Source organism: Stomoxys calcitrans, chromosome 3, assembly GCF_963082655.1.
Source record: "Stomoxys calcitrans chromosome 3, idStoCalc2.1, whole genome shotgun sequence".
NCBI classification, from domain to species: Eukaryota; Metazoa; Arthropoda; class Insecta; order Diptera; family Muscidae; genus Stomoxys; species Stomoxys calcitrans.
In genome coordinates, this window is record NC_081554.1 from 95,288,808 (window position 1) to 95,306,221 (window position 17,414).

Sequence of the window (17,414 nt, forward strand, 5' to 3'; positions counted from 1 at the left end):
TGATGCCTGATTCGGGGGTGTTTTCGGAGGTGAGATAGTCCCCAGGCACATAACTCTGAAAACAAATATATAAGCATCGTGCTTTACTCTCAAATACCATTTATTTAAACCTCATATTGCCATAGATGAGATGATGATGATGGGATGAGGCGTCTCCAAACACTTGGCCGAAGAATTGGTTATCAAATTCGTTTTCTAATCCCCAGCACCTCATATTTGAGATACACATGGGCATGGTTGGTAAATTTTTACACTTTTGGGGATGGCTTGGGGAAAGGGCGGAGCCCCAAATACAGGGTCCAACATTTGGATATCAGATTCTTATTCTAATCCCAAATAATTTTGTTTTGACCCCATATTGCGATGGTCAGTAAATAATTGCTGTTTGTGGGTGTTTTTGGAAAGAGGTTAAACCCTAGGAAATTGGTCCTGAAAGTGGGTGCCAATTTCGTTCTCTACTCCCCAATACCTTTTTTTTGAGACCCACATTGACATGATCGGTAAATATGCCCCATTTGGTTGGTCCGCAAAACAATTAGCCCTGAACATAAATCAGCATCGTGCTCTACTTTCAAATATCATATTGGTTTTCTAATCTCAAATACTTTTAATTTAAACCCCTTATTGCAAAAGTCAGCAAATATGTTCGGTTGGGGAATGGGTGCTAAAAACTATCAATATCAAGCTCCACTCTCTTTAAGATCCAAATTGTCGTGGTGAGCAAATGCGTCCTATTTGGGCGTTGTTATGGGTATGGGACGTCCCTTAGACAGTTGGTTCCGAATGTTGAAATCACATTCATGGTCTACTCCCAAATAGTTTACATTTGAGCCTCATATTTCCATATTTGGTAAACATGTCCGGTTTGGAGGGTGTTTTGGGGGATGGGCGGCCACTCATTGACTTGGCTCTGAAAATATATCTCAGATTCCTGTTATACTATAACATACCTCTTATTTGAAACGATTATTGCAATTGTCAGCAAATACTTTCTATTTGGGGGGTGTTTTTGGGGAGGGCGCCTCCACTAACACTTGGTCCCACATTTGATATCAGATTCGTATTCTTCTCTTAAGTACCTTTTATTTGAGCCCCATATTTCCAGGGTCAGTAAAAAAGTCCTATTTGGGGGTGTTTTGGAGAAGGGACGGACCCCCAGGAACTTGGTTCCACCTTTGGATTTCAGATTCGTATTCTACTCGCAAATACCTTCCATTTGAGTTCCATATTACCATGTGGGGAAAATGTATCCGATTTAGGGGGGTTTTGGGAGTTGGGGTTATGCCCAAACACTTGATCCGACAATTGGATATCAGATACATTTTCTTATCTTAAATACTTTTCATTTGAGTCGCATATTGTCGTGATTGGTCAATATATATATTTGATAGGTTTTTGGAGTGGGGCGGCCCCCCCAGGTACGCCATCCGAAATTTGGACATCAAATTTTTGTTTTTAGGTTACTATAAGAGAGCACACAAACTTTCGCTAAAATCACACCACCCATCTCCGAAATCTGGCATTTCTGAAAATTATGATAAGGGGGAGGGTCCAGTGGCGAGTTTGGTCAAAAACGGACCGTACTTCTATATTGTTGCTATATTTTCAGAATCGGATATTAACTAAATGTTGTTTATATATACCCGAGGTGGCGGGTAGCCAAAGTTCGATCCAGCTGAACTTAATGCCTTTTGACTTGTTATCTTTAAATGCGAGGTGGCGGGTATACAAAGATCGATTAATGCCTTTTGACTTGCTATCCTTATGTGGTGTATCCACATTTATTATTCTCAATCGTTTAAATTATTTATTTTTTAACAAAGTAGGTTAAGTTTTCATTTTCCTTGTTAGTTTATATAACACTTTTGAGTTTTAAAAAATATGTTAAATTGAGTAGGCATTGGATTGTCATTTTCTTTTCATTGTACAGAAAAATTTGATTGATTCGAAAAAATATAAGTGACGTGTCAGGAAGCAAAATTTAAAATATTCATAAATTTGTTAATTGTTTGCGTTTTATTTCGTTTTGCACTCTTAACCACGTCATATACATGCGTGTAGTTTTTATTTTAAGAAATTCACTACAATATAATAGGGTTATTCACTTATTAGTCGATATAGTCACATCCGTGCGCCTACCGAACTCGCGTTATGCACGTCGTTAAGAATTGTATGTGGACAATATCGGTTCATATTCAGATTACATATACACGAGTCGCCTTATTTGACTTGTCGAGCCTATAGAAGAATTAACTGTTATCGGAATTTCGATTGAATGTCAAAGTAGTTGTTGTTGTAGTAGCAGTGTGTGGTATGCTGAGGAGGCAGCCCTTGCCGATGCAGGAGTTCATCGGTTCAATCCGGTACATACAACCGGCTGCCATGGAATTGTCAAAGTAGTAAAGTACTCTTAGTACTCCCTACCTAAACAGCCGTGTGAACTTCTCTACTAAGTGGTAACATTCTTCGGCAAGCCGTTTGGACTCGGCTTTAAAAGGGAGGTCTCTTATCATTGAGCTTAAATTTGTAACGGAAAGCACTCACTGGATATGAGAAAAGTATCTCCGCTGTTCCTTAGTGGAATGTTCATGGGTTAATCAACAATTTTGCACTCATATACTAATGCAACACTGAAATGCACTCATTCGGTCACAAATACAGTTTAGCAAATTTCAAAATTTGTTTTTTACATCCCTGTCCCAGAATAGAAATACCCCACATTAATACAAAATTAAAGTTTCGTCGAATTTTCGTATTTCTCGCTTATGATAAATCTCCCCTATGAAAGCCCTAAGAATTTATTGTATTCAACGTTCCTTAACAATAACCTTTCGACATTACACCTATTCGACACATATTTACTTAATCCAATCATAGTTGGAGCAATAATCAATATGTATACTTATTACCCTTTATAGGTTACCGAACCCACTTCGTATGGTGATTTTGAATTGGTCACGCAACCAGGGAAACCCTTCAATGGCTACAGCTATTCAAAGTTTGAAATGGATATAAACGTCGTACAGATTCGTGGTGGCACTTCGGTGAATAGCAAATCTATTGGCAGTTGGACTGCTGGTTTGGATTCGCCGCTAGTAGTGAAGGATGAAGAAGCTATGAAGAATTTAACAGCAGATACAGTCTATCGAATTTTCACTGTGGTGGTAAGCTAATGAATCTGAAAAATGTTTCTTACTGCGTAACATTTGACTGAAGAAGGGGATATTGTTATACGATATTGGAAAATTATTCTAAATTTTGAAAGCAATTTAAATCAGCATTTATGTAAGTCGAAGTAATATTTGGAAAACAAGGTTTTTATAGGGTTAGAGAAGCACTTATGAACAAATGAAAGAAATCGGACAAATCAACATTTCACATCGCAAACAAAAATTGACAGGGTATAGAAAACTCTAATTCAAATTCAGATTATTATAAAACCAAAACCAATGAAGGACCGTTTTTCTAGTTTTTGCAGCATTTTTTAGATGAATACCTCCTTAAATAAAAAAAAATTTATATAGAATTTGGTCACATTTTTTTAAGATTTTAGATTTTTCGAGAACTATACACCAAAGAAAAATAAAAAACACAAAAAAATGAGCTATGCCTTTATTATTTTTTACGGAGCAGCTCACACCATTGCGGTATAATCGAGGCGACGATAGGAAACCTGGAAGGTAGGGAAGAGGTTTCCGATAGAAATGTCAACAGGATTACGACTGCACTTGTGGGGTCCTTCGAAGATGGTTCTCCTCTTCGGGAAAGGAAATCAGCCCAAGAAAAACCCTGGATGACCGGGGAGATTCGCAGAATTTTTGACAGAGCAGGTCGTAAAAAAGCGGATGTTTACTGGGATGTGTATTACATACGGCTTAAGGAAACTGGAAACTTTTCTGCGAACAGGTTGGTAGCGTTAATGACGCCGACAAGATAAAAAAAGTTTCTCTCAAAAACCCATGTCCTAACTGAAACTTTAGTAGAAGATATGGGAGTGAGAGCAGAGACAACGGAGAAAAGGTTGAAGCTTTTGATGAAAACCCATTTTCCACAGGATACGACGGGACTCAGGAAGACACCGGAATCTTGGAATAATGACGTTGATCGAAGGTTTATAATAACGGAATTTATGGTGAAGGAATCCTTGAGGAGCTTCAAACCATTTAAGTCACCCGGACCTGATGGGATATTTCCGGCGTTACTACAGAAAGAGACAGACTATCTGGCGCCTCGTCTTGCCAAAATTTTCACAGCGTGCCTAGGACTTGCATATGTATACTCCGAAAGCCCGGCAAGGCAAGTTATGCGACTCTGTAGGCCACAGATCCATAAGCCTTACATCCTTTCTACTCAAAACCATGGAACGTATTGTGGACACCATGATAAAGAGTAGGACATCCAGCGAACTACTCAAATACAAACACCATGCTATGTCAAGGGAAGGATGGTGGAGACTGCACTGCACGAGGTTGTGGATAAAATAGAAGAATACTTCGATGTCAAAACGTACACACTGGCGGTATGCATTGACATCGAGGGGCCTTTTAACAATGGGGGGCGGACCGACACACTGATCCAATCCTTAGAACAGTACCGGTGGGATACGGTCCTTAGAGACTGGATAAACCATATGCTAAGGAACAGGTGGATAAATTGTGTGTCCCATGGCATAAATATAAGGGAGAAAGTGGCACTGGGGGGCATTTTATCGCCACTCCTATGGGTGAACACCATAAATGACCTATTACGGATGCTGACTGAGAAGGGATTTGAACCCATCTGCTACGCAGACGATGTTATTCTACTACTAAGAGGTAAGGATCCGAATCAACTATGCAGAAGGGCCGAAAGGGTCTTGCATATGGCATATAACTGGGCTAGACCCAGAGGTCTCAATGTTAACCCTGAGAAGATTGAAATATGCCTGTTCACTAGGAAGACGAAGATGGGCCAATTTAACGCACCACGTTTCCTCAATAAGACGATTTCGATATCTGACAAGGTCAAATACTTAGGTGTGATCTTGGACAGGAAACTAAATTGGAAGTGTCACATTTAGGAGCGTACTGAGAAGGCTCACAGATGTTGGCCACTATGTAGACGGGCCGTAGCCTCGAAATGGGGCCTGAATCCGGGGATAGTCCACCGGCTCTACAGGGGCGTGATTAAACCAAAACTTACTTACGCCTCAGTAGTTTGGTGGACTTTTATGGAGAAAACGTGCAACATAAGGACCATTCAACAGGTTCAGACAACATGTTATCTTGGCATAGGTGGAGCGATGAGGACAACGGCCACTAAGGCACTTGGGACTATTCTAGATATCCGACCCATTGACATACAAATAAAGTGTGGGGCAGCCACTGCGGCTATGAGACTTAAGGCGATGGGAGAATGCTCATACCATTGCGGTATAATCAAGGCGACGATAGGAAACCTGGAAGGAAGGGAAGAGGTTCCTGATCGGATACCTGAGATGAACCTTGAAGTCGAGTGCGAGGCATTGCTGCCATCGGTACAGTCTTGGATTGACGGAAACCTAGTATTGCCATCTGGAAGATCATGGTACACGGATGGATCAAAGCTAGAGGACAGAGTGGGCCTGGGGTTTACATTGAGAATCCAGGGACTGAGATCTGTTTAAGAGTGACTGACCATTATACGGTCCTGCAGGCGGAGATCCGGGCGATCACGGAATGCGTGAAGTGGTGTGGAGCTAACGCGAGGACGTCGATTGTGAACATCTTTACCGACAGTAAAATTGCCATAAGGGCAATAACAACCAGGACGGTAAGGTCACGAGCAGTCATGCAGTGTAAGAAGGAGATTAACGCCTTCTCTGAGGATGGGAAAATCCGCATGGTTTGCCGGTGCCGGGCCATAACGGAGTAAGGGGAAATGAAAAGGTAGACGATTTGGCGGTGAAGGCCAGAGGACTGCCATCAATAAACTTGGTTAACCCGAAGCCTTTTGGGTCGACGCAGTCTGAGTTAAGGGAGTGGCCGACGAATACGCATGCAACATTGTGGAACAGCGAAACGGTCGGTAGGACGGGGAAAATCCTATGGGGGGATCCAGATCGTGAGAAGACGAGGCTATTACTGAAAGGAAGCAAGAAGGAGGTCAGAATAGCTATTGGTATCATAACGGGGCACATAGGACTACGAGCTCACTTATGTAAAATCGGTGCGGCAAGTGATAGCATGTGATGAGACGTTGGAGCATTTCCTTTCTCATTGCCCAGCTTTCGCGTCTAACAGATACCGGCACTTAGGTGGATACACAATACCAGACATGAGGCAACTTAGGGGAGTGGTATTGAAAAAAATTACATTTGTAAGTAGCACGGAATTCCTAACCTAAAATTGTCTTTTCAGAGGTTATTTATAGTTTTTAGAGCGCACAGCAAGCCGATTACTGGCTTAGGTGTATGTCCATAGTGGCATGGGGAGGATTAGTATTTGCACCCTCTTTTGAACCTAACCATTTCAGAAAAAATATAGCATTCAAAGTCCGCGACGGATAGTTTCGGATTTTATAAGGTTTATTGCTGCATACTCAATAAATGCAATTTACCTTTAATAGTTCCTTGAATATATTTTTTTTATTTTAGCAAGCTCCTTTTATAATGAGGGATGAAACTGCTCCAAAGGGGTACAAAGGATATTGTATTGATCTGATCGATGAAATTGCAAATATCGTACATTTCGACTACACAATTGAAGAAGTTGAAGATGGTAAATTTGGAAATATGGATGAAAAAGGCGAATGGAATGGCATTGTGAAGAAACTAATAGACAAGAAGGCGGATATAGGTCTGGGTTCAATGTCTGTCATGGCGGAACGAGAAATTGTTATCGACTTCACGGTGCCTTACTATGATTTGGTGGGAATCACCATTATGATGCAAAGGCCAAGTACGCCTAGTTCGCTCTTCAAGTTCTTGACCGTGCTGGAGACCAACGTATGGCTGTGTATATTGGCTGCGTATTTCTTTACGAGTTTTTTGATGTGGGTCTTTGATCGCTGGAGCCCCTACAGTTATCAAAATAATAGAGAAAAATATAAGGACGACGATGAGAAACGAGAATTTAACCTAAAGGAATGCCTTTGGTTTTGTATGACTTCACTAACCCCTCAAGGTGGTGGTGAAGCACCCAAAAATCTATCTGGACGTTTGGTGGCTGCAACATGGTGGTTATTTGGGTATGTTACTCGTATTGGTTGTTCCTTGAGGAGGGTTTATCTAGACAGTTTTGCTTTCATGTTTTTATAGTTTCATTATAATCGCTTCATACACCGCCAATTTGGCTGCCTTTTTGACCGTATCCCGTTTAGATACACCCGTTGAGTCCTTGGATGATTTAGCGAAACAATACAAAATTTTGTATGCCCCCCTTAACGGCTCTTCAGCTATGGTCTACTTCGAACGCATGGCTAATATTGAGCAAATGTTTTATGAGATTTGGAAGGATCTGTCTTTGAATGATTCTTTATCGCCTCTGGAAAGATCAAAGTTAGCTGTGTGGGATTATCCAGTCAGTGATAAGTACACTAAAATGTGGCAAGCCATGCAGGAAGCACAGTTGCCGGCCACTTTAGATGAGGCGGTGGCACGTGTTCGAAATTCTACCACAGCTACGGGATTTGCTTTTCTAGGGGACGCCACGGATATTCGTTATCTTGTGATGACCAATTGTGATCTTCAAGTGGTTGGAGAGGAGTTTTCAAGAAAGCCGTACGCCATAGCCGTGCAACAAGGCTCCCATCTCAAAGATCAGTTTAATAATGCGTAAGTTTTTATCTCTGTTCGAACAATAGCAAATACCAATCCCCCATTGTTTATTTACAGCATTTTAACATTGCTTAACAAACGACAGTTGGAAAAACTCAAGGAGAAATGGTGGAAGAACGATGAGGCACAGGCCAAATGTGACAAGCCCGAAGACCAGTCCGATGGTATTTCTATTGAGAACATCGGTGGTGTATTCATAGTTATTTTCGTCGGCATTGGAATGGCGTGCATTACTCTGGTCTTTGAGTACTGGTGGTACAAATACCGCAAAAATCCCCGAATTATAGACGTGGCCGAAGCAACATCTACGCCACCTGGAAAGGATGTGAAATTGGCCGAGGGAATTATTCTTGGCCAAACAGGCAAGGAATATGAGAAAGCCAATGCTGCATTGCGCCCACGGTTCAATCAGTACCCCCAAAATTTTAAACCAAGGTTTTAAATATGGACCCTCAGCGTCTTTGAGAAATGTTTATTGAAATGAATGTAATTTCCTTAATGTTTGTTGTTTTAATCTTTAACATGGCACAGAAAAATATTAAGTTCAATAAAAGTACACCCTTTGCAAAAAAAAAAAAAAAAAAAAAAACTTCAAAAGACACAATTCAAAGCCATAATATAGAAAATTGTAGTAGATATTGTTGGAATGGTATGCCAATCTTTTTTTTTACCCACCACCGTAGGATAGGGGGTATATTTATTTAGTCATTCTGTTTGCAACACATAGAAATATCAATTTCCGACCCTACAAAGTATATATATATTTCGGATCATCGTAAAATTCTAAGACGATTTAACGATGTCCGTGTGTCTGTCCGTCTATCCGTCTGTTGTAATCACTCTGCAGCCTTCAAAAATTGAGATATTGAGCTGAAATTTGGCACAGATACGTGTTTTTGATGCACCCTGGTTAAGTTCTTGAACGGGCCAAATCAGACCATATTTGGACATAGCTGCTATATAGACCGATCTGACGATAAAGGGTCTAATGCCCATAAACGCTTAATTTTTATCCGATTTCGCCTCCCAACATCTGACTTAAATATGGATCTAGATCGAACTATATTTAGATATAGCTGCCATAAAGACCAATCTGCCGATAAAGGGTCCGAAGCCCATAAAAGCTTTATATATTACCCGATTTCGCTGAAATTTGAAAGAGTAGGTTAACAAAGCCCCCGATATCTGACATAAATATGGTTCTGATTGGACTATATCTAGATATAGCTGCCATATAGACCGATATCCCGATTAAGGGTCTGAAGCCCATAAAAGCTTTATTTTTTAACACTTAAATTTGAAACAGTAAGTAATCTTAGGCTTCCCGACATCTGGCCTAAATATTGATTAAATTAGACTATATTTAGATATAGCCGCCATATAGACCGAAAGGGTCTGAAGCCTATAAAAGCATTATTTTTTTTTTAAGATTTCGCTGAAATTTGAAACAGTGAGTAGCTTTAGGCCTCCCAACATAGGACCCAAATATAGTTCAGATCGGACTATATTTAGATGCAGCTGCTATATAGACCGATCTGCCGATAAAGGGTCTGAACCCCATAAAAGCTTTATGTTTTACCCGATAACGCTGAAATTTAAAACAGTGCGTTGTTTTGAGCCTCCCGATATCCGAGCTTTATATGGTTGAGGTGGGACTATGTTTAGATATAGCTGCCATATAGACCGATCTGCCGATAAAGGGTCTGAAGACCATAAAAGCTTTATTTTTTATACGATTTCACTGAAATTTGAAACAGTAAGTAGTTCTGGGCCACCCGCCATCTGGTTTTTAGGTCTCCCGGCATCCGTCTCAAATATGGTTGGATATAGCTGCCATATAGACCGATCTCCCGATAAAGAGCATGAAGCCGATTTTCGAATCCGATTTCGCTGAAATTTGAAACAGTAAGTAGTTTTGGGCTACCCGCCATCTGGCCCAAATATGGTAAAGATCGTACTAGATTTAGATATAGCTCTCATATAGACCGATATGCCGATTAAGGGTCTGAAGCTCAAAAAAGCTTTATTTATTACCCGATTTTGTTGAAATTTGAAATACAAAATTCAACAGTGACATATATTGATTATACCACTCAATGCCCGTGCCGAATTTGGGTACATAAGTTATCCAGTTTTCACTGGCTTTTGACGAAAGAGGATTTACATATATACCCGAGGTGGTGGGTATCCAAAGTTCGGCCCGGCCGAAATGAATGCCTTTTTACTTGTTTTTTGTATAATCGTCCCAGTGCATCGGGTACATGCACCTCTGTGTGCGTGTATCACAATGATCGTGATCGTTCAATCTGACAACATCACAAAAGTAATCATTCATTCTGACAACATGACAACAGAGTTCATTCATCCTGGCAACATGACCTAGTCAACGCAACCTTTGTATTTTGATACGTTTTTGTTTTTTATTGATTTTCAAGTGTATAGTTACAACATCCTTACAACCAGAGAAAATTTGATACCAAATGTGTTCATTCCAGTTCCATACGGTATTGATAGTAAAGCAACACCGTATGGTACTAAAAATAATACAGGATGGTATGGATGAAATATAAAATGATAAGTACTGTTTAGTACTAGCCTTATTACCGAACTGGTATTCATTTTAATACCAATCTGTTATTGATTTTAGTATCAAATCGTTATGGATTATTCCACCCCCTTATGAACCAAAAAAAACTATTGAAAGACTTGTAATCTAATTTTATTTCGATTATGTATGTTAATAATGACACAAAATAATGTTGCACCATGACGAACCTCAATTCTTTGTATTCAGCAATTGATTCTATATCCATTGATTCCCAGAAGTGGTTTTCATATGATTATACCAACACAAGATACTATCATATGTTTGATGTGGAATGTCCTTAGAATTTGTACTATTTCCAATTGCACTGCTTTCGAGTATTTGATCAGGTTTTTATGCACTCAATTTGTATTAAAACAATTTATTCATTTGTTTAACAAATATTTTACAATGGCGTCAATATTTTAAGTACAAAGCTTAGAAACACTTGTGGCGCGATGAGAAGAATACAAATATGACGCCGTCAATTCTTATAGCCTCCTTTGTCTGGTATTGAATTGATACCAAATGGTATTAAAAATCTTTGCCAATGACGCGAACAAAATAATAGCAGGCGGCATTGGCAAGCTACCGCAATTTATATATCAGTGTGCAGACCAGTATACACTATACATACTCAATAATACAATACAAATATACTATACAACACAAATTATTATTGATAACAATAACTCATATATTAATTACAAATATAGATGCTAAATAATTTTACGTTTTAGCAAAATTTTATTTTCAGGCAAATTAAAGATGTGATAGTGCTTATTGAAATCACAACAGAGGCAACGAAGAGGATCATTATTGGAGTAATCACTTTGAAGATATTGATTGAAAAGCAACTGTCATTGGTCGAATAGGAACATTTAGAGATATACGGCTCATGATTAATTCGAAAAAAAATTTTTGCTAGGTAACACATTTGTTAGAAATGTAATGTAAAACTTCTTTCTGCGGCTAAACAGAGTCAGATTAAGCCTAGATTTATACGACGGTAATGTACGATTATTTTATCCATTGCGTCGTAAACAGAAAAGAAGAAATTGTTTCTGGCAAGATTTAATTTTATCGGAATGTATGGTATAAACAGGACCGCATATTGCCGAACCATATTCCAGTAGTATTACTAAAGAAGTATATACATTATTTGTGATAGAGATATCATTAAGTTTCTTACTCCATATTTTCATAAACCATAATGATATATAAGCTTGGTTAACCATTGATATATGTGTCTTAACATTTAATCTGCTATCATAGACCTCACTATGAATTTTTCTACAAGCTGATGTTCACGTCTACAAAGAAAATTACTCGTATTCAAACTGGTGTGATTATTTTCGGTTATGGCGGTGGCAAGTTATATGAAGATGCTGATAATCCTCAAGCTGTGGTTCCCAAATTTCTCCTTTTTCTTTATCTTTTCGCGTGTACAAGATGTTGTGGCAGTTGATACTATCCATTATATCTTATCTTCATTTCTTTCAAAGGCTGCAATCACTACTTCCGCTGACCGACAAATTATATCAATGTCGCAGTCCAAACAGCTGCACTCAAAACAATTTAAAAGGCGTTAAGTTTGGCCGGGCTGAACTCTTGATACCCACCACCTCGGGTGTATATGTAAATCACCTTTCGTCATTATCTGGTGAAAAATGCATAATTTATGTCCCCATGGCAGCTATATCCAAATATGGTCCGATTTGGACCAAATTCGACACGGACATTGAGTGATCTAATAAATACAAGTCATTCTTCAATTTTATAGAGCAAAATATTGGTCTCTTTGGTAGCTACATACAAATATAGACCGATCTGAACCGTATACGACACGGATGGGGAAAAGCCTTACATAAGTCACTGTGTCAAATTTCAGCGAATTCGGATTATAAATGCGTCTTTTATGGGGCCAAGATTTTAAATCGAGAGATCGGTCTATATGGCAGCTATATCTAAATCTGAACCGATCTGGGCCAAATTGAAGAGGGATACCGAAGGGCCTGCCCCAAATATCGACGATATCGGACAATAAATGTCTCTTTTATGGGCCCAAGACCTGCGATCAAGAAATCGATCTGGCAGCTATATTCAAATCTGCACCAATCTGGGCCAAATTGAAAAAGGATGTCGAAGGATCTAACAACTCACAGTCCCGAATTTCGGCAAAATCGGACAGTAAATGCGCCTTTTATGAGCCCAACACCTTAAATCGAGAGATTGGTCTATATTGCAGCTATATCCAAATCTAGACCGATCTGAGCCAAATTGCAGAAAGTTGTGGCTATATTGAAATCTGCACCAATCTGGGCCAAATTGATAAAGGATGTCGAAGAGCCTAACATAACTCGCTGTCCCAAATTTCGGCGAAATTGGACAATAAATGCGTCTTTTTAGGCCCAAAACCTTAAATCAAGAGATCGGTCTATATGGCAGCTATATCTAAATCTGAACCAATCGGGGCGAAGTATATCAAGTGGCCTAACACAACTCATAGTCCAAAATTACAGCAAAATCGGATAATAAATGTTGCTTTTATGGGCTTAAGACCTTAAATTAGCGGATCAGTCTATATGGGGGCTATATATAGTCCGATATAGTCCATCTTCGAACTTATCCTGCTTATGGACAAAAAAGAATCTGTGCAAAATTTCAGCTCAATATCTCTATTTTTAAAGACTGTAGCATGAGGATAACGGTGCAACTCACTCAACCGATGGCAAACATAGGTGGCCCTTTCCCGAGCAGACGTATTCTTCTCTATGGGAGCAAAATTTAAGAACAGACACTGCAGACAGCATACCGAGCGAAATCCCTGCACTCGGTGCTTAGGATGGCGGTTCTTAGTTCTGCGCAGTAAGAAAATAGACCTAGACGCTGCGGCATAGTTATTCGAATGCGGAGGTCTGGACGCAGACACAACGAAGATGAAATGGATAATCACCAGATATAGGATCCACCACGAAGTAATGCGAAAGCATTTCCGAGATAGAATTAATCCCCAGGGGGTGTTTAAAATATATTGCAAATTTTCTCATAAACATTTCATTAAAGAAAAAGGCAAACTTTTCATATATCAATGAGTGCTGTCCGATTCAAGTTTAGACTCAATGATTTTTTTTTATAACCGAGTCCGAACGGCGGACCGCAGTTCGACACCTCTTTGGGAAGAAATTTTTACAAGGCATAATACCCTACAAATGTCGCCAGCATTAGAAGGGGATGACCTCGGTTGAAGTGGCAAACTATTGCCCACTCCATGGAAAATGCAGCGAAATCCGTACTTGGGTACCGGAAGCCTCCTCCAAGAAACCCATAGTACGACTAAGAGTGTCGAGATGCTAAGAATGCGGCATATAGAGCAACCCTGCAATCAGTAGTAACGCGCCAGATGAAGATGAGGTATCGGGAGATAAGGAGAGAGGAGAAACGTCTATTCCGCAGAAAAAAAAATGAAAAGACTTGAGTGTGAGCGAATTGAGATGTACAGGAGTCAGAATGAAGTCCGGAAATTCTACCAAAGAATTAAACATCAAACCGATGGCTGTGGTGCAGGCACATCCTCCTGCAGAGACAAAGAAGGAAATCTGGTAACTGACACAGATGGCAAGCTGAGGATATGGAAAGAACATTTTACCCAACTGCTGGTTTACGATGTTGGCGGCGAAGAAGATACCGCAGAACCAATCCCTGATGATGGTATAGAATGTTTACCTCCTATTCAGAATGAGGTCCAAGCAGCAGTGACCTGACTAAAGAACAACAAGGCAGCAGGAGCCGGCGGGTTACCCGTTGAACTATTTAAGACCGGAGGCGACACGCTGATAAGGCGTATGCATCAGCTTATCTGCGCAAGCTGGCTAGATGAACGCATACCCGATGATTGGAACCTCAGCATACTATGTCCCGTACACAAGAAAAAAGACAAGACGGAATGTGCCAACTACAGAGGAATAAGTCTCCTCCCCATCGCATACAAGATACACTCGAGCGTACAGCGTGAAAGATTAAAACCTAAAGTCAATGAGATAATTGGGCCCTATTAATGCGGCTTTAGGCCTGGTAAATCCACCCTGGACCAGATATTCACACTGCGCCAAGTCCTGGAAAAGACCCGAGAAGGACAAATCAACATGGTAGGTGTTGATCTCTCTATCGTGTGATCTCTTTAATATCCTGTTGGAGAAGATTATACGAGATGCAGATGTGAATAGATAACCACAAGAGAACACATGCTACTCGACTATGCCGACGACATCGATATCATAGGTCGGTCAACGGAAGTAGTATTTGCAGCCTTTGATAGAATCGAAAGAGAGTCAGTGAAAATGGGTTTGGTTGGTTGGTTTCAACTATCAACTTCCAAAAAGCCTTGCACAACCGAGCGGATAAAGAAAATGCAGAAAGTTGGGAACCACAACTATGAGACAGTCAGTAACTTTATCTACCTCGGCACCGGCGTAAACGAATCGAATGACACCAGTTTTGAGATTAAGCGAAGAATAATACTGGCAAACAGATGCTACTTTGGACTAAGTAAGCAGTTTAGGAACAAGGCCACCACTCGACAGACGAAGATTACACTATACAAGACACTGATACTATCCGTGTGTTATATGGTTCTGAAGCATGGGTACTTGTGAAAGCAGATAAGGCAATGCTTGGAGTATTTGAGAGAAAGATTCTTCGTAAAATATATGGACCAGTTTGCGTTAATGGAGAATATAGGCGAGGTATGAACCACGAGCTGTATGACGACGATAGCATGGTTACACGCATCAAAATACATCGGCTGCGTTGGCTAGGTCATGTTATCAGATTGGATGAAGAAGCTCCAGCAAAGAAGTTTGCTGGTGCACGCAAACCGGGAAGACCAAAAGCCCGATGGAAAGATCAAGTGGTGGGAGACACCTCGAAACTAGGTGTCAGATATTTTAGAATGAGCGCAGAAGATCGAGGCGCTTGGAACGCTATTCTACGTTCAGCTAGTGGAACAAATAATCTGTTATAGCCAATTAAAGTAAAATAAGTAAGTAACCTAGGTTGAAAATTATTTCCGATGTTCTCGCAAGGTTTCGAAGCCAGGCGGACATGCTAACCTCTGCCCCACGGTTGTTAAAAAATATATGTATATGGTGAAAAAAAAAACATTAAAAAATTTGAAAAAGTAAAATCTTTGGAAAGCTGCCAAATGTTCAAAAAGATGTCGTGACAAAATACTAGGTGCCGGTTGAGTTCATCATTATCACCGTGAAGTGTCTTCATTATTCATAAAGTTAATTATTCACATATTGGTTACCTTGAGTCGATAATTAGCACCACTTGATAAATTCGCGTTATGTTTGATCGATTTTTACGAAAATATTTATGAAACGGCAAAGTTATTTTCAACAAAACAATTGTCAAAATGAATAAAAATAAAATAAATCATAGTTTGTCACCTATCAGTGTTTCTTGGTGACTTGGGGACCCTTAACCCGAAGCTTCCTACAGGTAAACTTTATAAAAAACCAGTAAGGAAAGGCCAAAGTCGGTCGCGGCCGACTATATTATTCGCTACACCACCAAGTCTACCTACTACTTTTATTTAATATAACCTATGTCTAAATCTTGTCAGAAGTTAATTTTGTATACTTACTGAATTATCGCATAGAACAGCAAGATGTTTCTACAATAACATCCAAATTCTGGCTACCGCAGTTTTAGAGACGGATATTGACTGAAAAATATATATGGGAGCTACATATATATATGGACCGATTTTGATGAAAGTTTTTACAAAATTGGGACTATATCCAAATCTGGACTGATTTTTTTTTTCAAAATTAATAGCGTTCGTCCTTGAACAAAAAAAGTTACTTGTGCAAAATTTTACCACAATAGAACAACAAATACAACATACACCCTGATTACAAGAATACATGTAAAGACAGACAGACATACGGACATAGCTAAATCGAATCAGGAAGTCATTTTAAGCCGACCGGTTTACTTATCAATTGGTCAAGCTCTTCTCCTTCCTAGCGTTGCAAACAAATGCACAAAGCTATAATACCCTGTACCACAGAAGTGGTGTAGGGTATACATATTTAGTAGATAAACCAACATACAACAATATTGTAAGAAATACAACGGTTTACATTAGAGGTGTTACACGTTTTTGACCTGCCAATTGGGAAAGTAGTATGCTACAAATCTGATGCAGACAAATACACACAAATGTATCGATATGTTCTGAATAAGTACAGACGAGGAGGGCAACAGTAGTGAGTTTGATTTTGGCAAGACAGTTTGCTTCATTTTTCATTAAAGGTTCTAAAATCAGTGCTATTGTTACTATGACTTTCATATGTTCTTCGTATTTATGTCAGATGTGATTGCAGATATCCAGATAATAACGGACAACTTTTATCCAATTATCAGGAATAAATAAAGTTTTAAAGTTGAATCAACTATCATAAACTTCACGGGTTTGAACAAATTTCTTAAACTTTTTACGAAGTATTAATAAAGAATTACATACTCACCACACTTTTCATATTTATTACATAGCAAAATATTTCATTTTGAAAACTTAATTTGATAAAAACAACTCTGTCTTGTACTGTACGTATCTGGGTTATAACTATACCAAATGTTGTGATTTTTTTCACAAAACGGAATGATTGGAATTTAAAAGGAACTCATTATTATTCCTTGCCCTTGAAAGTGTTTGCTGTGATAAAGGTTCGCAAAAAAGTGTATAGAAATAACAGTTGCGTCGTCACGACACAGGCATGTTACAACGCACATTGGGATATTACACACCAAACTAATTTTAAAAATAATATTTATCGATATGGGTGTTAAATCGAAAAGTGGGTCTATGTGGAAGTTATTTAGAAAAAACGTAGGAGAGGCAAATATAAGTAAATATTTTGTACATTCAATTCAATTAGTTAATCAAAAATAACCCTCCCTGCCTGTACATTGACAGATATGCAATACTGCAAGAAATAAAACAAGTAAAAAGGCGTTAAGTTC

The 17,414-nt window shown here is 39.2% G+C and overlaps 2 protein-coding genes across 3 annotated transcripts in view; one reads left to right on the forward strand and one right to left on the reverse strand.

Annotated features, from left to right (window-relative positions):
* Nucleotides 1-8,350, forward strand: part of LOC106084856 (ionotropic receptor 25a) — a 33,102-nt gene extending 24,752 nt beyond the window's left edge. Inside the window, exons 6-9 of the mRNA XM_013248790.2 lie at nucleotides 2,919-3,164; nucleotides 6,614-7,206; nucleotides 7,277-7,792; nucleotides 7,853-8,350. Of these exons, the coding sequence (XP_013104244.2) occupies nucleotides 2,919-3,164; nucleotides 6,614-7,206; nucleotides 7,277-7,792; nucleotides 7,853-8,237 (1,740 nt within the window). The 3' untranslated portion in view covers nucleotides 8,238-8,350. The remainder of the gene's footprint in view (nucleotides 1-2,918; nucleotides 3,165-6,613; nucleotides 7,207-7,276; nucleotides 7,793-7,852) is intronic.
* Nucleotides 1-17,027, reverse strand: part of LOC106084859 (protein farnesyltransferase/geranylgeranyltransferase type-1 subunit alpha) — a 71,363-nt gene extending 54,336 nt beyond the window's left edge. Inside the window, exon 1 of one of the 2 annotated variants that reach the window (XM_013248793.2) lies at nucleotides 16,919-17,027. The gene's annotated coding sequence lies outside the window, so the exon portion shown is untranslated. The remainder of the gene's footprint in view (nucleotides 1-16,918) is intronic. The other variant, XM_013248795.2, reaches the window with a different exon arrangement.
* Between the last annotated feature and the right edge of the window lie 387 nt (nucleotides 17,028-17,414).